At 39.8% G+C, this 26,828-nt stretch overlaps 2 protein-coding genes across 3 annotated transcripts in view; both read right to left on the bottom strand.

Annotated features, from left to right (window-relative positions):
- VWA3A (von Willebrand factor A domain containing 3A) overlaps window positions 1-8,410 on the bottom strand; it is a 48,289-nt gene extending 39,879 nt beyond the window's left edge. The window contains exons 1-5 of the mRNA XM_033425958.2: window positions 7,915-8,410; window positions 6,311-6,436; window positions 5,478-5,562; window positions 2,424-2,511; window positions 1,982-2,105 (exon numbers count right to left, since the gene is read on the bottom strand). Coding sequence (XP_033281849.2) covers window positions 1,982-2,105; window positions 2,424-2,485 — 186 coding nt within the window. The 5' untranslated portion in view covers window positions 2,486-2,511; window positions 5,478-5,562; window positions 6,311-6,436; window positions 7,915-8,410. The remainder of the gene's footprint in view (window positions 1-1,981; window positions 2,106-2,423; window positions 2,512-5,477; window positions 5,563-6,310; window positions 6,437-7,914) is intronic.
- Window positions 8,411-12,196: 3,786 nt separating this feature from the next.
- The window catches only part of MOSMO (modulator of smoothened), a 61,583-nt gene continuing 46,951 nt past the window's right edge, over window positions 12,197-26,828 (bottom strand). Inside the window, exons 2-4 of one of the 2 annotated variants that reach the window (XM_033425953.2) lie at window positions 23,746-23,958; window positions 14,505-14,537; window positions 12,197-12,585 (exon numbers count right to left, since the gene is read on the bottom strand). In XM_033425953.2, the coding sequence (XP_033281844.1) occupies window positions 12,428-12,585; window positions 14,505-14,537; window positions 23,746-23,958 (404 nt within the window). In that variant the 3' untranslated portion in view covers window positions 12,197-12,427. Of the gene's footprint in view, window positions 12,586-14,504; window positions 14,538-15,868; window positions 19,158-23,745; window positions 23,959-26,828 lie in introns of those variants that run through there. The other variant, XM_004268557.3, reaches the window with a different exon arrangement.

Below are 26,828 nucleotides of genomic sequence, written 5' to 3'. Positions count from 1 at the left end.
ATTGGATGCTGTAAGTTCTGTGCCTGACACCTCCTCACCCTCTGTTTCAACATATGTATGTGTATAACTGATTCACTTTGTTATAAAGCAGAAACTAACACACCGTTGTAAAGCAATTATACCCCAATAAAGATGTTAAAAAAAAGGAAATTAGCAAGTGTTAAAGAAGTGTGAAAACACGAATAATTAGAGCAAACTCTTAATAGTACTTATTATGTGACAAGCACTTTCCGTGTATTAACTTAATTACGTCTACAAAATAGGTTCCATCGTTATTAACCTCATTTTACTGACAAGGGTGCTGAAGTATTGAGAATTAAGCTATTTGTCCAGTCACACAGCTACTTAGTGTTGGAGCTGGGATTCAAACCCAAGCTTGAGCCACGGTCATAATCACGATACTATATTGCCTTTAAATTACCACCAAACTGTGACTATCTTTGTGAAGGATCTAGAGAGAACTGGCTGAAAAGACAACTTTCTCCGTATGTGATTCTCTGCTAATTAATGTCCCGCCCCAGAACAGCATCGCCTATAATCTTAGCCCCAGCCGCTCGCTTAGGAAAATGGTGCTCTGCAGCATATAAACACTAGGTGTCACTCTTCTCATCTTTCAGGACAACCACCTCCCTTTGGTAACACTGAACCTGGTAGACTTCTAATGCACCTCTCTTCCATTTTACTTGCATTTGAAATGATTCATCACTTTTTAGGACATGGATTTTGTATTATTAATATTTGAAGAGCCACCATTAAACACATGATGGATTTTGACTGTAGGACATACTGATTATATACTGAAGGATGTGCTTTACATACAGAAGAATAAGATCTTTGTGCTGGGGCAATCCTTTCCCTCTTTCCCACTGCTATTCATTTGTGAAGTAAAGGAGGCCCCATTTGTGGCTAATAAATAAGAGGGGTCCTTGTACACCTGGAAAGTCATGTATCTGATAAGAAATTAGGTGAAATAAAGACTCATAGTATCAACATCTAAAGTCATTGAAAGGATCCTTCAGAATTTCCAGACTCTATTGACATTTGCTCATCTCCTTTTAATTAAACTCGCTTTCCCCTAAGTGCCGATACTGGAGAAAAGTAAAGCCCAACTATTTTCCTGAGGTTTAATTGCTAGCATTAAAACTGTAATGTTTTTGACTGATTATCATTTCAAAGGACCATTGTTAAACTCTAGTGTAGAATAGGTAGACGGTGACGGGCCAGACTTGCACGGACAACCCCTGATGACAATAGTCTCTATGGTAGAGTGAATTGCGAGTTCTAGACAATCCACTCACCACCACGCGAAGAGAGCTCATCAACACACTGAGAGTCAGCCTAAGACCACAGTTCTGGTCATTCGAGAGGTTAATTCTCCGGCCATAACGTTCTCACTCCAGTGGCACTTCCTGAAACTGATTTTTTTTTTTTTTGCGGTACGCGGGCCTCTCACTGTTGTGGCCTCTCCCGTTGCGGGGCAACAGGCTCCGGACGCGCAGGCTCAGCGGCCATGGCTCACGGGTCCAGCCGCTCCGTGGCATGTGGGATCTTCCCGGACCGGGGCACGAACCCGTGTTCCCCGCATCGGCAGGCGGACTCTCAACCACTGCGCCACCAGGGAAGCCCCTGAAACTGATTTTTGGATCTAGATTTTAGGAAATCCTACAGGAAAAACAAATCTCAGGAAGGAGAATCTTAGAATTAAATTCCTTAGTCTTTAAGATTTGATAACAAGGACAGTGTCTTCACATCCCCCTGAATATTTAATGATATGGCCAAGAAGGCTATACAATTTCTATAAACGGCATAGAGATTCTTCAGTCATTTCTAAAGGCAGGGGATCAGAGATGAGTGTGTAACTAATCCTTTTCAGTCCTGAGATCCTACGTGAAGAAAGAAATACCCAGAGCTTAACACATTCTGCATTCCCAGACTATGATTTGTAAGCACTGCCACTCAGTTGAAGCACTATGGTTTTTACCAGCAAGTCCTGTGTCTGGTTAATATGTGTAACCAGTAGTCCATTGTCTAGGTTTTGGCCACGTTCATTGATATTCTTCTGGTTCAATTGCTTCTTTGGATCTCTGTCATTGTTTCTCCTCATGCTAAAAAACACAAAGTAATTTGATCAATGCCCCAGCACCAGACATTGACTCCACGTTGTCAGGGCCTCCAGAAACATTTTATTTCTGTGTAGTAACTGGGAAAGTTTCCTGTGTAGATCCCGATAAAATGTGGACTCCAGGCTCATAAGACATTTTATTCTATTGTTTTGGTAGTTAGGTAACTGAAGCCCTCAGGTATAAGAAGATGCATCCACCATTTACCCAGTCTCGCTTAAAGGCAGGTATTTCCCCCTCAACTCCCGTGAACAAAATATTGTTGTTGTTGTTTTCATTTGCAAAGTCAGAGAAGATGCTTACCAATGATTTTCCAGAAACTTATTATCTTGACCGTGGAAGATAGGACTAGTTTGTGTGGCCATTATAAAAACACCCAATGCTTATCTTCCTAAGGAGGAAAAGAATACCAGAAAAGAAAAGGGTAAGTGCAGCATATAGACAACAGCTCAACGGTTCTTTAATTCATTCATTCAATAAATACTTATTGAACACCTACTAGGTATCAGGCTTTGTGCTAGATGCTGAGGATACAACAGTGAACAAGATAACAAAGGTTTCTTGACTTCAGCACTTTCGACATTTTGGACAAGCTAATGCTTTGTCGTGAGGCTCTCCCGTGCGTGGAAGGATGCTTAGCAGCACGGGTGGCCTCTACCTATCAGATGCCAGTAGCAACCCTGCCCCCCCGCAAGTTGTAACAAACAAAAACGTCTCTAAACATTGCCTAATGTCTCCTGGGGAGCACAGTTGTCCCCAGTTGACAATCACTGAGCTAGGCATCGTCCTTGTCCTCCCAGAGGGGGAGAGTGATGTAAATATAGTAATAACAAATTGTGGAAAGTACTGTGAAGGAAGTAAACAGGATAATATGATAGTAATCAGGAAAGGAATCTGCTTTGCATAGGTCAGGTGATCAGTGAAGGTGTCTTTTGAGCTGACCTTTTTTTTTATAAAGTATCTTATTTTATTTTATTTATTTTATTTTAATTAATTATTTATTTTGGGGGGCTGCGTTGGGTCTTTGTTGCTGTGCGCAGGATTCCTCTAGTTGCAGCAAGCAAAGACCCAACGCAGCCAAAAATAAATAAATTAATAAACACAACCCGCCCCCCCAAATCCAAGGAATTCCCTGGCGGTCCAGTGGTTAGGACTCCACGCTCTCACTGCTGAGGGTCATGTTCAATCCCTGGTTGGGGAACTAACATCCCACAAGCCGCACCAGGCAGCCAACCCCCCCCCCCACAAATCCAAGGTCACACCCCCTCTTCTCCCTCCTGCTCAAAGCTGTTCAAAGGCTTCCCTTTATTTCTAGGATAAAGACTAAGATCCGTAAGATGGCATTTGAGTCTCGCAAGCTCTGGCTGCTGCCCACCTACCTCTCCAGCTTTCCCACTCCACCGCTGCGCGCTGCTTCAGTGTTCGACAACCCCGTTCCCCTTCAGTTCCTAGAATGCTGTATGGTTCCTTTAATCGCAGGGCCTTTTCATATGCTGGCTTTGCTCTGGAACATTCTCCTCCCCTCCCCCCAACCACTCATCCTTGACATTTCAGCTCAAATGTTACTTCCTCTAGGAAGTCTTCTCTACCATCCCACTCTATTCCAGGTTCCTTTGTATTATATAAACTGTCATTCAACTGTGCTCCTTTCTTTAAAAGTAATTATCTTAATTTAGAATAATACATTTATTTGTGTGATTTTTAAGAATTGGCATCTTTCTCCCATTAGACTGTAAGTTATGCGAGAGCAGGGACTGGCAGACAGTAAATATTCTGAGGAGGGGAGGTAAACCTCAGTTCTTGAAGAACTGACTTCACTTTCTGCTCTTGGGTTCCATGAGATACTTGTTCCTTCTAATTCCCTTCCTTTTTGCTTAAGCGACCTCATTTATTTATTTATTATAAATGTATTTATTTATTTATTTATTTATTTTTGGCTGCGTTGGGTCTTCGTTACTGCACGGGCTTTCTCTAGTTGCGGCGAGCGGGGGCTACTCTTCGTTGCGGCGTGTGGGTTTCTCATTGCAGCGGCTTCTGTTGTTGCAGAGCACGGGCTCTAGGCACACGGGCTTCAGTAGTTATGGCACATGGGCTCAGTAGTTATGGCTCCTGGGCTCTAGAGTGCAGGCTCAGTAGTTGTGGCGCATGGGCTTAGTTGCTCCACGGCATGTGGGATCTTCCACGACCAGGGCTCAAATCTGTGTCCCCTGCATTGGCAGGCGGATTCTTAACCACTGCGCCACCAGGGAAGCCCAAGTGACCTCATTTATATTTCTTGTTCCTTGCAACAAAAAAAATATTGTCTAAAACACCGCAAGTGAGAAACTCCAGATCGAGTTGCAGCTTCAACATTGGAGTGTGTGTTCTTATGAAACCATTAAATTAAATAGCCTAATGATGGTTCGGCAACTTGCTTTTCTCTTTGGGGGTCTTTAATCTTTTATTCAGAGGAATTTTCTTTTGAGAAGCACCAAGATAATGTGACAATGTCTCAAAAAAAGAAAAAGCGGTTTTACTTCAATATGCTTTGCTGGGAGACTCTTGTGGCAGAGACTGCTGGAATAGAAATACCTCATCAACACTGGACACCCCGCAGTCTTAGTTCCCTCTTTTCAGTGAGTGATTAACAACCTAATGAATTCAGAAGCTTGCACGACTGGATTCTGGGATGACTTGTGTTGGCCAATGGAGGGGTGTTTGGGTTGCATAAAACTAGCAAAACAATGTGGTGTGCTAGAAGGAGCACGGAAGCATTGGTTTCTTCATCTGCAGAATGGCATTGGGATAAGCGTAACTGCCCTGCTTACTTCAACTCCATCATCAGGAGGATCAAATGAAATTGAGAACGTACAAGAGCTTTGTAAAATACAAAGGGCTATAGGAATGCAGAATACCATTTCAAAATCTGCTGCATCTTCAAGAACTTCAGCATATGACACAAGCACTCGTTCATTCCGCGCACATTTATAGAGTGCATGCTAGGTGCCAGAGAGAGCTGGTAGGCAGAGCTGGACAGCCCTTACCCTCAGGCCTTTGCTCAAATGAAACCTTATCAGAGAGGTCTTCTTTGATTACCCCATCTCAGACAGTACCTCCCTGCCCCTGTTTTGTTTTCTCTGTAGCACATTTCATCATCTGATGTTCTATGTATTTACTTATTATCTGTCTCTGGCCCACTCTCCCTCATCCATCAATCCACTAGAAGTAAGATCCATGAGGGCAGGGACTTAGTTATGTTCACTGTTAGAACAGTTTTATGTAAACATTGCCTAGAACATAGTAGTTGCTAAAAAAACATTTGTTGAATAAATGTACTCAGGGCAGGTTCAGAGTTTAGAGAAAGGTGGGCCACATTACCTTGGGAGACTGGTCACAGGAGGGGAAGAGAATATGCAAGCCGGTCCTTAGGAGATGGCATCTTGTCAAAGGGAGAGAGGTAGCCCTGATTAGTGGATAAAAGAAAATCTTCAGCTAACTTCCTGATTTGCTAACAGCTGGATCTAGGATTCTCCTAAATATGCAGGATAAAGCCACCCCCAGAGTTTGTATTTTTAACTGCCTAATAACCTCCAGTCTTTCCCCCATCCAATCCATTTTACAGTCTGCTGCCAGAATGATTTTTCTGATATGCAGAATTGTTCATGTTACTACTTGTTTAGAACCCTGCCATGGCTTCTCAGTACCGTGGACAAGCAAGTCAAACCTTCTTCACAAGACTTTCATTCCATTTGGATCTATTCTTTGCTTACCTCTCTACCTCATCCTGCATCCTTCTACACACCCTGGTAACCCCTACCTACACACACCTTGCTAATTCATACTCTTCTTTGTTCAAGTTGGACCTACTTCTAGAATTGCCCTTTGCCCTTTTTGTTTGACAAGAAAACCCAGGAAGTCTTTCCAGAACCCCATTTGCTGCCCCCCAACCCCCAAGGAGGAAATCATTCCCTCCTATTGCTGCCTCCTGGCCGTCTCTTACCAAATTGTCACAGACCTTCTCGGGAGCAGCCCCATTACTTCCTTGTCTGCTGTTGCACCCCCAGCACGTAGCACAATGTCTGGCAGGTAGGGAGCAGGTGCTTAAGACCCAGGCTCCCTAAATCTTTCTCACTTAGTCCAGAGCTTAGAGTCTGGGCCTCCCCCCGCCCACTCTTTTATCACCTGTCAACCCTTGTGACTTTCAGCTTCACCTGCATTTCTCCATTTATTTCTCCATCTTTGGGAGAAGTGCCCCTGGTCATCCCAGGACTGTTTTCGCTGGTTCCCACTTCTAGTTCCTCCAAGCTCCTCCAAGCAACTCAACAGGGAAACTTGTCCTGTCGGGAAGTGTTTGCTGGTCTCCAAGGTAACAGACTGCACCATTGCAGCTTGAGGCAGGGACAGGGAAAAACCTTCCTCACCCCTGGGAAGAAATTACCACTTTGTCGTTCATAACAACCTCTCCCTGGGCACTCTGCTTTTCTCTGCCCCCGCAAAGGCTGGGGAGCAGGATTTGCACCTCTTTTCTATTTTTAGAACCTTTGGGTCAGCAGAAAACTGTGGTTTAGACCAGTGGAGCCCTGGTGCCTGCTGCCTTCCCGTGGTAGGAACTGAAGAAAGACAGCAGAGAACCTGCGACATGCGTGAAAGGTGGTAACTTTCTCTTCCTCCGCAGAGCCCCCCAGACACACTCCTTGGGAGAGGCTTGGCAGTTCCTCACCCCTGCTAGGTCCATCTCCACCCAAACCAGGCTAACACAGCAGCAGACTCAGTGACCTCTTAGCATAAGAAGAGATCATCTACTGCTGTGGTTCCCAAACCCAGGTGCCCATCAGAAGGATCTGGGTTGTTTGCTAAGAAAACATACGTACATTCCCATCTGGGAGATTGATACAGAACTGTAGCAAAGTGTAGGAACATGAATATTTAACAATGGCCCCAGGTGATTATGATGTAACCAGCCCTTAGCCCACAGCTGGGGACCTTTCCAATTCCTTCTATGGAAATCAGGAGAGATGAAGTGATGCGCTCAATGTCAGCTAGCTTGTAGTAGCTAAGGGAACTGCACTTAGTTTTTCTTATCCAGGTCATTTCTCAAATCACAACCTTCACTTTCTGAATCCTTCATTTATAATTTAGAACATGTGCTACTTGTGGTAGTCACTGTCTGGTAGAGAAGCCCTTCAGATGTTGACCCCAGTGCCTCCTATAGGCCAGATCAGAAACAACAAAACCCTTCAAAATAGAGACAGCTTACCTACCACCAGTCGCTCTGGGCAGAAGAGTCACGGGGTGTAAATCATGGCCTTTGGTCAGCACCAACAAGGCAGGAGAGGAGGGAGCTCAGAAAGAGGTAAGGAAGTCAGAAGAGGGAAGAGTCACAAGAGGCTGAGAGCAACCAACCAAAGGCTACTCTGTGAGCAAGAGGTAAGTGTCCTTGTGCCCACCTTGCTGGAAATCCTGGGTAGAAGTGGCTAACTTTGAGACACCATTTTTGTAGACACAGGGGCTCAAGATAGATGGCTTATCACCTTCACAACGTCCTTTGCTCCTGGATACATGGGTTTTCAACATTTTACAAGAAGTAAAACCCAACATTGAAAAGTTCTTTTTTCTACTTGAGTTTACATGACACATGTTCTGGACGTATTTGTGCCAGATGGATAAAGCAGAGTACGATTTTCAGGCTGTATGACCAGCCAAGGAGAAAGCTCGTGCTGGTACCATCTTTCTCAGTTCTCCTCAGGCTGTATATAGCTCACGATTGGCCCCACGTAAGGAATCAGAGCACAGTAGGAATTTCTTTTCCTCTTACCTTAGGTTCTTGGGACCTGATGGGTCACCTTACCTCTGATCTTTATTTAGGAGCTCTAAACTGTTGCCATTACTCAAAATATATTTGCTATGATCTGAATGTTTGTGTCCCCACCCCGCAATTCATGTGTTAAAAACCTAATCCCTAATGTGATGGTATTAGGAGTTGGGGTCTTCAGGAGGTGATTAGGTCATAAGGGCAGAGCCCTCATGAATGGGATTAGCACCTTTATACAAGAGAGCTGACAGAGCTCCCTAGCCCCCTTCCACCATGTGAGGATATGAGAAGTCTGCAACCCAGAAGAGGGCCCTTGCCTGACCGTGCTGGCACCCTGATCTTGAACTTCTAGCCTCCAGAACTGTGAGAAATAAATGTTTAAAACGTGATGTTGCAGTGAATATTGTTTTGTATCTTAGGTTCACGGCATGCTCATTTCATGGCAAAGCCTGACTTGAACTGGCATGAGGCTAGTTACAGTCTTTATTTGTTCCCTTTAATGTGAATATTTAGATGTTTTGTGATTATGGAATACTGCTTCATTCTCTGATGGGGATGTTACATAATATATAGTGTAGGGACCTCATTGATTTTTTTTGTCTGAAAAAATTGAATTCCAAAGATCTTTTAGCTTTTTGATAAATACCGTAGTGATGTGTTATATTTAGTCCCTATTATCTTCATGTGTTAAAATGAGCAGATAATGGTGACTTTGATGGTTTTGTTTTCAGCATCTAAAATTCCTCTTTTTGGGAATTCCTTGGTGGTCCAGTGGTTAGGACTCTGCACTCTCATTGCTAAGGGCCCAGGTTCGACCCCTGGTTGTGGAACTAAGATCCCATAAGCTGCTCGTGCCACGGCCAAAAAAAAAATCCTCTTTCCCTTTTTTTTAAAATTGAGGTATAATTGACATATAACATTACATTAGTTTCAGGTGTACAACATAATACGTATATATTGGGAAATGATCACCACAATAAATCTAGTTAACATCTAGTTAAATTTGTTTTTTATAAGCCACCTAAGTCTGTGGTGTTATAGTAGTCCAAACAGGCTAAGACAATATTATTGTGTGATATATTTCTTTAGGTATTAATTTGTATTTTGCTCTATTTCTTTCCTCCATTTCAAGCAGTTGCAGGTGCTTTTTAAGTAGCAGCTTGGGGCTTCCCTGGTGGAGCAGTGGTTGAGAGTCCGCCTGTCAATGCAGGGGACACGGGTTCGTACCCCGGTCCGCGAAGATCCCACATGCCGCGGAGCGGCTGGGCCCGTGAGCCATGGTCGCCGAGCCTGTGCGTCTGGAGCCTGTGCTCCGCAACGGGAGAGGCCACAACAGTGAGAGGCCTGCGTACCGCAAAAAAAAAAAAAAAAAAAAGAGAGAAGCGTCTTGAAGTCAACAGTTTTTTCTGTCTTTTGTAAAAGCCTAAGCTACCTGAAAGATTATAAAGTGACATGCCAAAGCACGGGATGTGAGGGATGTGTTTAATGTCAAGAGGAAAGTGGGAAGGTATATAAAGATTCTTTCAGTTAAAAGAGACAGAAACCCAGTTCAAACTGGCTTAAGGGAAAAAGGGAATTTATGTGATCAGATAAAAGAAAAATCCAGGGATAGTTCTGGCTTCAGGCATGGCTTGATCCAAAGGCTAAAATGTCAACAGAAATCTGTCTCCACTTCTCAGCTTCTTTTCTTCTGTGATGGCTTTATTCTTAGGTAGGCTCTTTAGGAGTGGTTGGTAAACTTGGGCCATCAGCACTAAGCTTTCCCCTCTATAGCTTTTAGCGCCCTAACAGAAGGAGAACAACTCTTTTCCAGGAGTTCCAGCAAAGTCCCAGGCTTGGCTAAGTCCCAGGACATGCTCATTCTTGAACCAATCACTGTGACTCTAACTGGCCAGGCCTGCTTTCTGCACCTAGTCCTGGAGCCAGAGGATGAAATCAGCCCCATGAAAAGAGCTGTTTTTGTTGTTTTATTTGTTTTGTTTTGTTTAACCAAAGAAGGGGACACTAGGCAAACAAGACTGAGGAAAGCCAAAGGGGAGAGAACAGTCCCCAGATAAACAGAGGTCAAGAAATCAGATCTGAAAAATCAGAGGGAGGAGGGACCTGCCCCGTGTTTGGTAGCAACAGTGGTGAGATGGCAAGACCTGAAAGGAAATGGGTCCTTGGTACATACAGGAAGAAAGTCCAGAGGCATAGGGGCTCACAGCTCACCAAAGGTTACCATGCCCCAAGCATGGGATTGGGTACTGTAACTACTGCACCATTCGGCCTGGAACAGTTGATGTTTCAGCAGCAATGGGTATAGGCAAATGACAAACGACCAGAGGGGACTTTCTAAAGTTTCAGCCATGGATCTGCGCACAACCCTAGGGTATCCCCAATGGCCAATAGATTTCCTACCAACAAGGAAGAAGGGATCTAGTTGATTTTTTAAAGTGCTACAGGGAGGATAGGAGATAGCTTCTTTGGGAAAATTTCCCTGGGTGCTCAATTCTCAAAAGGGTTCCGATAAAACCAATGGATAACATGGTATAATTCACCAGTCAAGGAAGTAAGTGCTATAAAATACCACTGAGCAATGATTGCAGAAATCTTGACAATGAGCAAGGAACGATGGCAGATTAAACACAACTTAATAACTTACATAATTTTTTTCTTTCAACAAAATATGTAATATTCACAAGTAGAGACTACTTTTTATGGTTGTTTGCATTCACATCCAGAAGAAGCAAACCATAGATTTAGCTGCTGATGTCTGAGCCAAGGAATCATGCAACTGGGACAAGCTATTTTTATTTCGTTTAGACTAGCCAAACTGGCAATGTGGGACAGCAGAAGCAGTCCTAGATTTGAAGTCAGGGAACCTAGGTTTGAAACCCAGATTCCCTAATAGAACTTTGGGTAAATTGCTCACCCTTCTGATCCTTAGTGTTTTCTAATCTATACAATACTATCTCCTACTTCATAGGAGGAGTATTAATTAAGATGACATATGGAAAAACACAACATGAATTTAATGTTAGTTTCTTTCTCTAAACTCTTATGAATGCCACTATTTGTTAACCACAGTTTTTCAAAAAATATGAATTGCCTTAATAGAGTACTTGATATGCTTCAGTTAGAGTGTCAGATTATTATGATATTTGGGAGGTTTCTGTCATCTAAGGGCTAAGTTCAGAGCAGCATTATTTGTAAGAGCAAAGACTTGGAAACAACTTAAATGTACAACAACAGGGGAAGAGAAATATATCTATATCTCTACAGTGTGTAATAGAGGTATCTATCTATACTATACAGCCATTAAAAATGAGGAAGATCTATATTTACTGACACTGAAAGATATTCATCATAAGTTAAAAAAGAAAGTAGTGGTAGTTATGTATAATATGATCTTGCTTTTGTTAAAACAACTGAACAGGACACACCCATCTCACACACACACACACACACACACACACACATATAAACACACCATACACACACATACACACTGTAAAGAAAGCAAAATGTCTGAAAGAATACCTAATAAACTGTCAACAGTGGTACTCTCTGGAAGGTGGATTGTGTGGGAGGGAACTTTTAATTTCCTATATTCATTAGAAAAAATTTACAGACAGGTGTTACTGTAAAAAAAAAATTCTTTTGTCCCACTTTAGGGTCATGTTAACTTCCTTCTCCATAGTAGCACCTAGGACAAGAGAAAAAGTTACTGAGACTTCCCTGGTGGCACTGTGGTTAAGAATCCGCCTGCCAATGCAGGACACAGGTTTGATCCCTGGGCTGGGAAGATCCCATGTGCCACGGAGCAACTAAGCCTGTACGCCACGACTACTGAGCCTGTGCTCTAGAGCCTGCGCGCCGCAACTACTGAAGCCCGCACGCCTAGAGCCCGTGCTCCGCAACAAGAGAAGCCACCGCAATGAGAAGCCGGCGCACCTCAACGAAGAGTAGCCCCCGCTCACCGCAACTAGAGAAGGCCCCCAACACAGCCAAAAAAAAAAAAAAAAAAAAAGTTACTAATGACCCAGAAAGCAGAAATGAGGTAAAGTATTTGAGTGGTGTGTGTGAGTGGGACTGCAACACACAAGTCCATTTTGCTCTCACTGATTAATTAGCAAAATATGTAGAAGATGAGGTAGTAAAAAACTTTCTTAGATATGTGGATTATTTTTTTCCCCTAGAGTGGATAGTGGAAGGGGTTTTTTTGGGGTGGTTCTTCAACTGCATTTGTATTTTGCCATAGAAAACAAAGCAATGTAAAAGAAAGGGTTTTTATTTTTTTTAATTAAAGAAAATACTTGAATTGTCTTATACAACTAAATAAGTATTTAAACAACATGAAAAGAGTACCAGAGTCAGGACACGGTATTTATTTTACTGACTTGCCCCAAGAGATAATAGAGATTGATTTAATGGTGACCAAACACATTGAAAGTATCTACTAAAATGCGCCATAAGATGGCCAGTTGGGGATAACCACATCTAAAATGAGATCAAATCCTTGAGTCTGTTCCTTTTAGCAGAAATAATTAAAACCATCTTGGCAGAACCAAGTCTCTGCAAAGCATACCAAATGTATGGATGGCTTCAAGAGAACGGAGAACCCACAAGCTTGAAGAAGCCTCCAGAGAGTTCTCTTCAGGATCGACAGGGTACTTGCATCATCCTGGTCCTCTGTATAAGTATCAATATTAGAGCGCTGTGAGTTTAGTAGTAAAGGGTCTTGAGTCCAGAGAAATCCTAAGGAGGTCAGACTGGCATATTATACAGTCAAATACTTACCAGTAAAATAACCACACTTACTTATAAAGGCTGATGATCTATGCAAGCTTCTGCTTTCAGGAAAAATATTACTGAAACAATCCTGGGAGACAGGTGACTGGGCCTTTCACATCTCCAGGAAATATAGTTTCATAATTTTCCTTTATAACCTAGCCCCAAATTTAATCATGATAATTCATGTGTAAAGCACTGTGTCAGGTCTCTGGACTATGAGAAAGCCACATTCCTTGAGTTCAAGAGTTTATGATCTAGTTATAGAGAAGTGTTTAATAACATCAGCAGCTAACACTCGGAGGCTTACCTTGTACCAAGAACTTTCCACACTTTATCTCATTTAAACCAACAATAACCCTATAAGGTAGGTACTATCAGGCCCGGTCTACAGATGAGAAAACCAAGGTGCACAGAGGTTAAGTGATTTATTAAGTGCTTTACTGTGGAACTGAGACTTGAATCCAGGCAGTCGATTCCCCTCTAGTAAGCTCTGTTACAGAGGAACAAGCAAAAGAGAAACAAAGCACAAAAAATTAGATTATTTCAAATAGAGGAGGGATTAAAGAAACTGCAAGGGGGAGGTCATACAGGCACAGCTAAGACAGAGAGCCAAGGCGTAGTAAAAGAATGGAGAATAGGCTGGTTTATCAGTAAAAAGCGAAAAGGGAGAATGATGGGAAATAAGGCTGAGGAGACAGCCTGAAGCCAGCTCGTTAAGGGTTTTCAGTATTATGCTAAAGAAGTTTGGATTTCATTCTGTAGACTGCTGGCGTGACAGGAACTCGAATAACGAACTGAAAAGTTTCTTTTGTGTTAAGATTACTTTGGCAGAAATGATCTGGATGAATTGAAGTAGATGGAGATTAGTTGAAGAAAGATTCGTTTAAGTGGCTATAGAATTTGAACAACTGTCCTAGGCCAAAAACTGTCCAAGGCCTATTTGTCAAAGACATTCTTTTCTACATTGAGTGTCCTGAGACCTAGTTATGTGACTCTGGGAAAGTCCATAAGCCTTTGAGTCCTTGATTTCTTCATCTGGAAAATGGAAACACTGAACATGCTTTTAGATTTCATACAGCTCTGAAATTTTACAAGTCTCATGAAAAACTTCTTCTTGAAATTTAATCTTGGGTGGTCTTAGTCTTTGGAACTGGGGCTTCTTTGTAGAAACCTTAAATGTGCTTCAAAATATCATCCCAGCATTTTTTTTTTCCTGCTGGGAAAAGAACCAAAATTCTAAAAAAATAATACAGCATTATGCTTTCTATCTTTAATACAATTTATAAATAACTACTTTTATTTTGTTGCTGGGTAACTGTGACCCAGAAGAGTTGACTTTGCATAAAAGGAACCCACAGTCCACTAGTCTTGGTGTTTTTCCTATAATCTTCTCATACAGTGGTTAGAAGGGAGTTGATGGAAGAGTAACTCAAAATAATTTTTTCACCCATGTTATTGTTTTTAAAGACAGTCTGTTGCCTTTTCCTACAGTATTACCAAAGAGAAGAAAAGTGTTTCCTTCCCCTCTCTTAGAAGTTCAGTATTTAGTCAACCATTACAATTTCCAGTAGACCTATTCATTAATGTTTATAGAAAAGAACTCTTCAAATACCTCTAATCTGTGTCATAAATCAGGGTGAGATATGAATGGTGGAAAGGTAGGGTGACCAACTCATCCCTGTTTGCCTGGAACTTTCTCAGTTACAGCACTGAAAGTCTCATGTCCCAGAAGAGCCCTGTCTCAGGCAAACCAGGATGGTTGGTCACCCTAAGAAGATGACGTTAAGGTCCAGAAGCCAAGAACACCCAAATCCTACCTTGTCTTAAACTCCCAACTCCGCATGAGGCTCCTGCAGAGGCCATATAAAGGAGAAACAGCAGCAACGGGTAAATATAGTGTTTCATTTTCATGTGTGTTATATAGTGTTTCATTTCATTACTAGTTATTATTAGGCTAGGTCACTCCTGATACTCCTAGAGAGAGTTACAGTAAAGCTGTGATGGAGCACACGGATAAGTCTAGAGACCAAAGCGTTCTCTATTGCTCCTTCAACCCAAATTTTAAAATCTTACAAGCTAAGAGGACTTTGGCCTGAAATAAAGTAAAAACAGAAGAATGAAGCAAAGATGAAAGGGCTTAGGTCGATGTGCAAGGAAAAAAGGAAAGAAAAATGAGAGCCTTGGCTCAGTACCTCTCTCCCGGTCCATGGAAACATGATGTAGAAGAGAGTGCCACATGTGTGTGGTCTCTTATTGCTGAGTGCCTCTTCTTATTAAACATAGCCTAATCCATGTTCTGGAACATTAATACATCTCCTCCCGAAGGGGGAGCTAGGAGTGAGAGTGGAAGAAGAGAGGGGAGACATTCCCCTGGCAAAATGCTAACAACAAAACTAAACCAAGAGGCATGGAAGTGTCACTGTGTGAATATGTGAAACCTCTGTAAGAAGTTCATTTCTGAAATAAATTTTTAAATTCAAAGCTTATTTCAAAGTAATAGAAGCCTTTTTAGTTTCTTTAGTAGACAATTTATTTTGATAAACTTGCTCAATAACAAAAATACAAGTGAAGAAAATTATGTTCATTTTATACAGTTTGTATTAACAATTTGTTTTGAAACTATTAATCGAAAAATGTTATAACCAATTAGAAAACAATTCTTAATAAAGTTGGGGTAATATACAGGCCTTGATGACAAACTTTAAAATCTCTTGAGGTGATATAACTAATAAGTCCTATGTAGGGAATCCAACCTACACAGGTCACTTTTTTCCTTCATATATTTTTATCCTTCAAAAATTAGTTCTGAAAGACAGCTTACTGTTTTGAATTGTGAATGTAAATTCAATATTTTAAAGAAGATCAAAGTGGGTTGCTAAAACAGTTACTACAATCAGAGTAACTGTGGCTAGTAGTCTTTTAATAAAGACAAAATAAATGCAACATGTTCCTCCCATGAAGCCCACGATGCAAAATAATAGCTAAGAGCAGTATATTCAAAGTTAGTTTCCAATACTTTTTCAGGGTCTTTCCTCTAAATCAATAGGTTGTATGTCACCAGGACTGTTCATTGTTTTACTTAAGAGATTAAACAGTGAATTCACAGAACATCAAGTGGGGATATCAAAGATTTAGGCAAAAGGGTAAAAACCAATGAAGTGTTTTGGTCATCTAGAACATTAAAAAGAAAAAAAAAAAAAAAGAGCCGTCCTTCAAAAACAAAACAAATGAAACGGAAAATAGGCTTATAAGAAGTAGAAGAGTCAGAAAAATTACATACACACATTAACAACATAGAACATGGATTACCTTTGGAAAGAATCATACTGAAATGTTTGCTTTTAATGAATTGAAGATTTTTCATGTTTACAGATGTTTAGGCGTGTTCAATAGGAGCTTCCAAAACTTTCAAACTAATTAAGTCTTGTGCAAATAAAACCTATAAATATTTTTCAGCAGATTTTACAGTGATATTCTTAGGTATGAGAAGAATGCACACACTCTAAAAACAATGTAACAGACAAAAATTTGACAAATGATTGCACCATTAAACAGTGTTTTATATACAGTTTACAAGATATGATTTCCTGCTATAAATTAATACTGTACTATATAGTACTTATTATAGTGACCTTTTTAAATGCAACTGCTGACAGTTGTCTATCTTTTCACTTACAGGATTTATAGAATTTTATATGAATGAGTCCATTTCAATGTTTGGTCTGGAAGAGTACAAAGATTTGACTTCACATACTACTTGATGGGATGGTTTTAATCCTGGGTTAGAGTGCTGACTGGTTAGAGGGAGTTTTCCCCTATCAGCCCTTAGTGCACTGGACCTCCAAGACAATGATGAAATTAAAGACAATTTAATGGTTTGTGTAATAGATACAAATAAAACCTTAAATTCTGCAACCTTATATGCAATACCACTGTAAGTGAAAGACGTAAACAGTGGGGAAATTCTTAGCAGCTGAGAAACTTTCTCTCCCCATGCTCATGATCCAGTTAAAAATATTTTGAGAAACTATTTACAATAAAATTCAACTTTTGGAAGAGAAAAGCTCTTGGTCATATCATAAGTTAATTTGAACCATACTTTGCTAACCCTTTATTTCAGTGGTATAATGGTGACAACCAAAGCTTTCCTTCAAAGTGATCCATTTGACTGAGGTCCAATCAAATCGCAATGGGAACTGCCATCCCAAATGTCCACAGCACATGTCCAGTGGTATTCTTAGAACTGACTAGACATCGTAATACTTGGGGAAAATTAGTCTCCCTCAGGCATTTCCTAGAGGTTTCTTTGGACTCTGGGAAGGAAATGGGTGACATGCCCCCAGCACACTCAAGGAACTCACCCCAGTGGTGGTCTACCTCTTACCTGACTCCTGAGTGAGCTGAAACACTGGGGTTTTCTTCCACAATAAAATACTGCTGAATTAACAGTAAGATATATGAATGTCAAACAAGCCAGTGTGAAATACATCAGGCTCCTCCATTTCATACCTTGAATATCTGAGGAGGCAGCCCCATCTCTGAAGCAATCATTTAAAAAAACAAAACAAAACAGTGCATTCATTTCAGTTTGTGTGAAACAAGGTACCCTAACTCTTCTGATAGGGACATTTCGGTTGCCGTTGCCATGAAAGACTCCATTGCCATGAAAAACCCTCCTGCCCCACATTTCAAACAGGAGATTATCTATTGTGTTCACCTGGAAAAACAACTAAGCATTGACATAAAGACATGGAGATGTGGAGAAGAGAAATACTATATTTTAAAACTATTTGTGGGCTCAAGGGTTAGCTGCAATGCTTCTTTCTGGAAGAAATGTAAAGCTGTGGGTCTAGTACAGCCCTTTAAAGTAAATGCAAAAATGTTAGCGTTTAGCAAACAAAGGCATATAGCATTTAAAGAAAATACTGTATTGCTCAGGTTTTTGGTAAAGGAGATTATTAATAATGCCTAGATGAAAAGAAACATAAATTTAATTTTTATGGCAGAGTGAAGTTAGTGTTATAAATAGCCAAAATATTGTAAATTGATATTACTAGTGAACTTTGTATTTATGTAAAGTTGTGTGCTTAAACATAGAAAATGCTTTACTAATGTAACAGAACGAGCCAGTAGAAAAAGAGAACCTCTGTACAACAGACAACAGTTGCCAATAATTTAAATAGTGTCAGATTCCCCAAATTATCAGGTTTGACATGATCTTACCTTCTACTATCATAAACAAATAAATTAACCCTACAAAGAATTTTAGCTTAACTTAAAATTGCACCTAGAAGGGTATGGGATTATTTGTACCTATTACAAAAACCTGTTAAAATCAAGGGCTGCTACAAAGAATGAGGTAAACTGAAGACTCTCTCCACTATGCAGCCTTCAGATAAATGGCTTTTTTTCTATTGAGTTCTAGGTTTGCACACCACAGTGTTTTGCTAGCAAAGCATTCAGAGTTCTCTTCCAGGAACTGTTTGCATGTGTGTGTATATAAATTTACACACACACATACGCACACACACATATATACACACTGTATACTGCATCAGCAAAATATATATATTATATATATATTTATATAAATATAAGGAAAATTTCCCCCACCCAACCCCCCGCCCCCCAACGACATGTTTCTTAGTGTTTGATTTTTTTTTTTTTTTTTGTACACAGAGAATAGGGAATTTCAGAATTTTTACATACATTTTAGCAAACGAGTTTTGATCTATTGGCTTCTTGGTGCGGTAATGCAATGGCAATCCATTCTGGTGCCAAAGGCTCATACCATTACAAGGAAGCTGTGAACTCTAATTTCTTAGGAGGTGAGGCCAGCCCCACATGAAGTTCTCTTGCTTCCCTCTGGTCCGCCATGATTCATAAATACTTAGACTTATTTTTTCCTCCCTCAAATGAATCATTAGACGTTAAAAATGGAAGCACAGAGTCACAAAGGGCCACATGCTTTTCAGTATAAAGCATTCTCCTTCACTAGGTTGCTATCACAGTGCAGACCTGACTGCCTGAATATGCTCAGGAGATTTAGTCAATATTGTCTGTATTTGGTTATGGAAAAGGCTCTCCTTATTTTTTGTTTTTAAATCCAAAGTGCAAAGTGAGAACAAATCAAAGCATTTTTTTTTCTTTTCAGCATCAGTTTCATCTAAGCATCTTCCTATGCGAGGACTACTCAGATGCCTTGCCTTTGTCCTCCCCACCCTCCAAAAATAAAAAAATAAAATAAAATTAAAAATAATAAGAGTCAAGCAATTCAGACATTCATCAGCCTGGTAAACAAACTTTGCCGGCAAATAGAAGTCCTACTATTGTAAAGAAAATTGATAAGACAAAAAGTACGTATGATGACCCAACTACTGTGTTGTTGGGTAATTTATATGGTTGACCTCCGACTTCATTGATGTAAAATCCTATTGGAAATATTAGGGCAGCCATACAGAAAAGGATCACTGTAAAACAAACCAGAACACAACATTAGTAACATGGTTTGGTGATTAAGAAAACAATGAAAATTTGGCACAAAGGAAGTTTATAAGAAGGGTTGTGGATTGATGACATGGTCAAATCTGTTACAATATGGATCACTTATCAAAAGATTTGTGTATACTACAGATCCCCAAAGCCTAACAATTAAATACAGTAAAAGCTAGCTTAGCCTTTTACATAGTTTTGAATATCAGCATTAAGGAAGGCCTCCAAACCTACTAAGTACTCGTATACACGATTCTTGACCATTTAAAGTAGTGACTAAGGGCTCTGGCTAGTGTCAGACAGGGGCTAAGTTCTGGCTCTACTACTTACTAATGGTGTAATCTTAGGCTTCTGAAATTCTGAAAATGGGTAAGTATATAGTACAAGGATAAACAAAACAATGTCAAGTCCTTCGCACAGTGAGTGACAGGTTGATAGTAAGTGCTGAATAAATGCTGTATATTATTATTGTCCTAGCATTATTTTGCCAATTCTCTGCTCTCTCAGTTGGCATTAGCTATGAGGAATTGAGAAAAGGTGCATACAAATATAAATACTATTTATCTTACTCTGATTTAAAATCAGCTAGTGGAAAGAACCACAGGCTTTGATGAGGAGCAAATTGTCAGACTGGTTATCTCTCATCACGGACAACGTTCCAAAAAAAAAAAATCTCCCAGGTTTCTGACTACAGAGTTTAAAGTGGGGGAGAGTGGGGAAATCTTTTGAATTTTGTATGCAAACACAATGAAATATATTATTTGCTAAAATGCTTCTAGAAAGATATCAGAAAACCCAGTGTCTGGGCAGAAGTAATTCCACAGTTGGCTGTTTTAGGAAACCGCGTGCTCCCCTGTGCTAACAAAGAAACACTCTTCTTAGGGAACACAAATTACCTATAGATAGGCTAGCGTTTCCAAGAAAATATTTTATGCTTTTTATTACTATTATTATTATTATTTTATGCTTTTTGAAAGCATGTTGGTCAAATGTTCATAGTCTTTCAAATTTCTTTGAAGGCAGAAACATTTCTTCAGTGTAATGTCATTCTATAGTCATTCCCAATATTAACTGAATGAGAAAACTTTTCTCAGTTAAACCCATCCCTAGCAATACTGACAGAGTCCTGGATAAATATACCAGCTGACACTTGTCCTAAATTATTTTTGTGTTTCTCAATCTACAAAATTTAATAGGAGAGTCCTGAAAAAGCCAATTAGGAATATTTCCTGGAAGGAAGCTCCAGAAATGCTGTAAAACGTAACATTTTCTTAAGTAATACACTAGCGTAAGAAACACACCAGCACTATCGTTTGCTTCGCACCATTTGGGTGGATTATTTTATATTAAGCAGACATAGAATCTGTTTCATTTTGGGCATATGACCACAACAAATAATGTTACATAAGCAGATTTAAATTCTTTTGGATACCTACTACAGAACAAATGAAAAATTCAGGTATTCAGTATTAGATCTTTTGGCCTTTCTGTTGTATAGTTAGCAATAAATAACTTTATTACTGCTGCCAGTGCCCGCTGATCTGTGGTATCTGTCACCAGTCTCTAACAGTGCTTATGCCTTAATATGGTTTGGTAAGTAAAATGAAACCACAATTAGACAATCTAATAAAAACAATGGGAAAACATTATTGCCTTAAAAACAATTTGTTCTTTAATGTGGATTAATCTCTAACCTCAAGAAACACTAAAATAATTTAGAAGTCCTTAAAAGATATGCAGATATTACTGTTGTTCAGTCTGTTAATTGATGTGCCAACTTAATTCCTATCCTTTCCTATTTTCTACTGTAAAATAAAAATCTATCTTTTATAAAGGAGTAATCATTTAATGACTATATTTAAAGCAGGGTTTAATATTTTACAAGTGTTAAATATTTTCCAAATTGGTTAGGAAAAGCTTAATCAAATTTTAAGGAAGCAATGAACTCCTAATTCTATCCAATATTTGTTTTTAATCCAAGGAATCTAGTTCTCTGTCCTGGAGAGATTTAATGTTGGTGGGTGAGGTTTTTTTTGTTTTTGTTTTCCTGTTTTTTGTGGGGGTTTTTTAGCTATTGAGACCTGTGAAGTTACTTTAGATCTTAAAATACTGTTAATGCTGAAAATACATATCAACTTTTGACAATTAAGTTCTGGGTCCTAAATAAGTCTGTAAAGACATAACTTCATATCCTGTATAGCACAGATTTCTTGGTGGTGAAAGTCAATCAGGTGTACTGGTAGACAAGTAAATTACGGTGGCAAAAGCAAGGACAAGGGTCAGACTTGAAGAAAAAGGCACAGCTTTGTCACCCTTGCCCCCATAGGTGAGCCCCCTCATGTGTGGCTCTCCTTTGAACATTTCCACTGTGTAAATCCATCAGAAAATGTTAGCTTATATTCTTACCAAACTATAGCTTAACTGGAATAGAAGTGCATAAAATAGAGATGAAGTACATTTTCAAACACTGAATGGAAACACTAGGGGGAGCCCAATCCCTCTTATGACTACCACCCCAGTAAACTAGCTCTGGGAATGTAGCTCTATGCTTCCTTAGATGACATCAACACAAAGATATATTGTTGAACGAAAAAACCAAGATACAGAATAGTATAAATAGAATAAATATGTATTTATAGAACACTCACACATATACATATATGTTTCTATGCATAGAACACCACTGGTAGGAAACCCCAGAAACTGGTGAGAATGGCTGCTCCCAGGAAAGGAGTATCAGACGACTGGGTGACAGGGCCACAAATGAGATTTACTTTTCACTTGGTGACCCTTTCATAGGCTTTGAATTATGTATCATGCACATATTATTTTAAAAAGTTAAATTATTTAAAATGGAAAATAAAGGAAAAACATTCTGCATTTCAAGGTAGCTATATATTAAATATGTACTTAAATATTTTCTCTTGAAGAGAAACGAAAAACAAGATAATCAAAGTTCTTTCCCTTTATTGGGTCATAAGAACCAATGGCTCATGTGAGCACCTTAATGCTTTTCTCTGATTCATATTACTTTGCTAAATAATATTTCAGATTTTTGGTATTCAGAGTACATGCACTCCCAAATTTCAACTAAATCCAGAAACTAAATCCTTCTTCTTTGATTTTATTTTACTCCTAAAGAGTGAATTCTAAAGAGTGGATAAGTAACTGTATCTGTGAGTAAAGATTCTCTTTAAATTCCCCATCAATACCCTTTAATTTAGTAGCTCTGTCTCTATAACTGCCTCTAGACCCTACTATTTAGAAAAGAACTGTCTCAGGAGGTCTGTTTGACCTCAAAAAAGATCAACTTTTTTCACATTTCTTAACAAAGATGGAGAAGCCTTTTTATGTCAACTGCAACTTGATCTAAATTTTAAAATTAAGGGAGAAATACATACAAAAATAAAACAACAGATCCAGAAACATATACATTCTCTAAAGAGAGTTTCACAGAGAGATAGGGAGAAACAGAGACTCATGAACTAATATCCCTATCCTATGACCTTTAAGAATAAATTGAGTTTTAACATTAATAGGGATACATGGGATTATGCCTTAGCCCTGTAATACAAGTTCTACATGACAATATCAGGTGAAAGTAAGCTGTGTTGTAATATTCATTTTTTAAAAACTTAAGAAAACCTGAGATGATTATAAGACACTGAATTAGAAATTAAACCCCGTAGTGTTTGGCATAGGGATAGTTATCCTGTTCTTTAGAGCAGGGTTTCTCAACAGGGCCCTATTGCCATCTGGGGCCAGATTAGTCTTTGTTGTGGAGGGCTGTTCTGTGCATTTGTACACTGTTCAGCAGCATCCCTGGACTCTACTCACTACATGCCAGGAGCATCCCCTTAGTTGGGACAATCAAAAATGTTTCCAGACTTTGACAAATGTTCCCTGGGGGACAAACCTGCTTTAGAAAGAAGAAAGCAGAATTACAGAAACCTTCCCTTTGAGCATTTTTGTTGCTTTTAGCTTGGGAAAAGCCTGCGTTGTGCTCTGAAATTAAACCAGTTTTGCAAAGTACATGAGAATGTGTAATATATATGTATTATCACACCCTTGGGCATAGCTTAAATGGCATCAGAGATGTTGAGAAATGATTATTAAATAACCAAATGTGTTGATTTTTCAATGGTCACACCACAACTTATGGTAGAAACTCAAATCAATGATATTAAAAAGCAAATCACCACCTTAAACTAATTTGTATTTCTGTATATTTTCTTCTAGATTTATCTTTATTTGACAGACGATACCAATACCTTTAAGAAGAGGAAGACTCAGGTTAGTGGTAGCTCTGAGTCACAGACCTGGAACACTTAGGTCACAATGTGAGCAAAAATAAAATTCATTAAAATAGCACGTTATACAAAGCAATTAAGGTTTGGATGTCCTGGTCTTATGGTGAGAATTCGGAAGAGCTGATGGGACCGCGTAGAGTCTATCTGATGGCCGTATGCAAGTGGTGCCCTTTGATGATTAGAGAGTCCTTATTACTGAGTCTTGATTCCAGGGTGAGTGCCTTCTAGACAAATTTAGTTAGCACAGGTTACTTACTTCCAGTGAATGCTATCCATCGAGCATATTTTGTGGCTTCTCTTCGCCAGTGGGAAGCCACCAGCAAACCACATGTGACAGTCAATGAAATGATTCCCATGATGATAAAAAACAGTGTGGTGACCCACTCTGGGGGAAGCCGAGGTGGGATGCATGTCCGGTCTCGTCCATGGATTGTTTGACACTGTCGCACAAGGCCCACAGTGAGCGCTCCTGGAGAGATGCAAAACGTGGGAGTATTTTAGTGGGTTTGGCACACCCAGGGAATTGTCCCTACCAACACCCCTTTAGTCCTTTTCTCTCTGAGTGGGTCATTCAAGCACTGAATTCCACTGAGTCCTATTCTTCAGCATCCTGCTGTAGTCCACTATGCAGTAATACTTTGTTTAAGGTACAAAGTGAACTTAAAAAAAAAAAAACCTCACAAGTCATAGAAGAAAATTCGTTCAGTCATTTATTAAATACTTTTCTGGGTACCTGTGTCTGGCACTGTTCTAGGCTCCAGGAAAATTACAGTGAACAAGAGAGATGAGGTTCCCGCTCTTGCTGAGATTACCATATTAGCAAAAAGAATTGGAACTTTTCTATTCCCAGATCCAAGACTCAAACGTATATGATTTTATTTTGGCTGAGGAGAAACACACGTTTTAAAAATTTGAAGGCAAACTTGAAATATGTCTAAGTGTAATACATAAATAAAATTAAATAATGGATTAAATACTGGAACTAATATTATTTTATTAAACTTAAAAGGTCTAAGAAAATTACAATATAAGTACTTTTCCACTAAATTCAAGAAAATGCTGGAAAAGCTAGTAGGTTCACCCCATTTGGTAAGTCAACAATTTTTGTACAATGTACAAGTACTCACAGTGCCAAATCATTACTAGTATGCTTCAGCAGAAAAGCATAAAGGCATCGGTGCTAATTTTTAAAGTGCCCCCTCTTCCATTTAAATAAATGAAAGTGGTTTTTGTAAAACATCAAGTGCTATTTTTAAACAAACATGTTCTCATGTCAAACCCAAGGAACCTCTCTATCAAATTTGGGGTGAATTAATTTACAGAGACCTAGATAAGGAAGATGAAAGAATTATTATTTTATCCTTTTCCCCAGTAAGAAGAACAATTAAAATGTTACTTCTGAGTAAAAGTTGCTTGCTTCCCCCTTTAAGGGCAACTGCAAATGGGAAAACAGCTGCCAGAAATACAAGAAAAGAAATTTCTGGAGCCACTGAAAACAACAGATTTCTGCATCTTTTATTGGTCTTATTTTCTCATTATGAACAACAACAACAACTACAACAAAAAGACATTAACCTCAAAAATCATAGCACCTGCCATGAACAAGTGCCTTTTTTGAGGACAGTCAGTAAAATTCCCAGAGGCATTTTGGGAAGCTGCCCTTGGTGGGAGAAGACAGACCAGGGCTGAACCTGTACATACAGATGTATATGTGGGTAGGTGGGGCTGTTGGAGGGAGGGGGTTTTCCTGCAACATGCCTTTGCCATTCGTACATTTGTAGAAATAAGCAATGTATTCAAAGAAAATGAAGAGAAAAATCAGTTCTGCTCTCAGAATTGAGTTGTGGTCTTTTTTCCTCTAATGCTAACTCTGACTATAACTTTTCAAAAGAGTGGAAGACGATAACGCAAACAAGTTGTACCTTTTTCTCTCAAATAATCTAATAATTAGGCCCTTCTTGTGATCTCCGCATAGGTGCAAACAGCATTATAATTACAGGATCATCGCCAGCAAGATGGAGGCAGATGAGGGGCGGGAGACGGATAGAAAGTGAGCAAACTGTCACAGTAAGTAATGCCACCCTATCCCTCCTCTGAGCTGCTGTTTGGAGTGGAGTGATTCCACAGGCCAGAGAAGTAAATCAGTTCAAAGTTTTTGACAGTTACTAACATTTTTAGTATCATGGTCATTGCTTGAAACCAGAAAAGGGACGACAATAGGGGTGAGTAGGTACCAGGGAGTTGCATAACTGTTCTTAAAATGAAACATTAAAAAGTTTCCTTGAGGGGCTTCCCTGGTGGCGCAGTGGTTGAGGGTCCGCCTGCCGATGCAGGGGACGCGGGTTCGTGCCCCGGTCCGGGAAGATCCCACATGCCGCGGAGCGGCTGGGCCCGTGAGCCATGGCCGCTGAGCCTGCGCGTCCGGAGCCTGTGCTCGGCAACGGGAGAGGCCACAGCGGTGAGAGGCCCGCGTACCGCAAAAAAAAAAAAAAAAAAAAAAAAAGTTTCCTTGAAAAGAAAACTTGAGGGAGAGGGCGTGTCTTATTATAAGGCATTTTATGGTAATTTTGGAAATAAAGAAGGCATTCACAGCAGTGCTCAAGCTCTTCTAACAGGAAACCACTCCTGATCACTCAGCAAAAATCTTCTAACAAATTACCCTCTGTAGTCACTATCTCATTTATAAAAGCTATCAGTACAGTGAGAATAGACAACAGGCAATGAAAGACCCTCTGGCAAAATTCAATATTATGGATTCTGATTATAGTAACAATTCTCTTCACAAATTTAAAATACAAAGAAACTTTCATTGGTAACTCTATAAATAACTAGTGGACTGAGATTTACTTTTTTTTTTTTAAATAAATTTATTTATTTATTTTTGGCTGCGTTGGGTCTTCGTTGCTGCACGCAGGCTTTCTCTAGTTGCGGAGAGCCGGGGCTACTCTTCGTTGCGGTGTGCGGGCTTCTCATTGCGGTGGCTCCTCTTGTTGTGGAGCACGGGCTCTAGGCGCGTGGGCTCAGTAGTTGTGGCTCGCGGGCTCTAGAGCACAGGCTCAGTAGTTGTGGCGCATCGGCTTAGTTGCTCCGTGGCATGTGGGATCTTCCAGGACCAGGGCTCGAACCCGTGTCCCCTGCACTGGCAGGCGGATTCTTAACTACTGCGCCACCAGGGAAGCCCTGAGATTTACATTTGAGAATTATTTTTTGCTGGCAAATATTTGAAGTTGTAGGTTCAATAAACCATAACTAAAACATTTCTCTTTCAAAATATTTTGAGTATCCTTATGTTGCCTCGTTTACTTTCCATTTATGGACATGGCAAGGAGGGCTCAAATT

Source organism: Orcinus orca, chromosome 16, assembly GCF_937001465.1.
Source record: "Orcinus orca chromosome 16, mOrcOrc1.1, whole genome shotgun sequence".
Taxonomy (NCBI): Eukaryota; Metazoa; Chordata; class Mammalia; order Artiodactyla; family Delphinidae; genus Orcinus; species Orcinus orca.
This window is presented reverse-complemented; position numbering and strand designations above follow the sequence as displayed.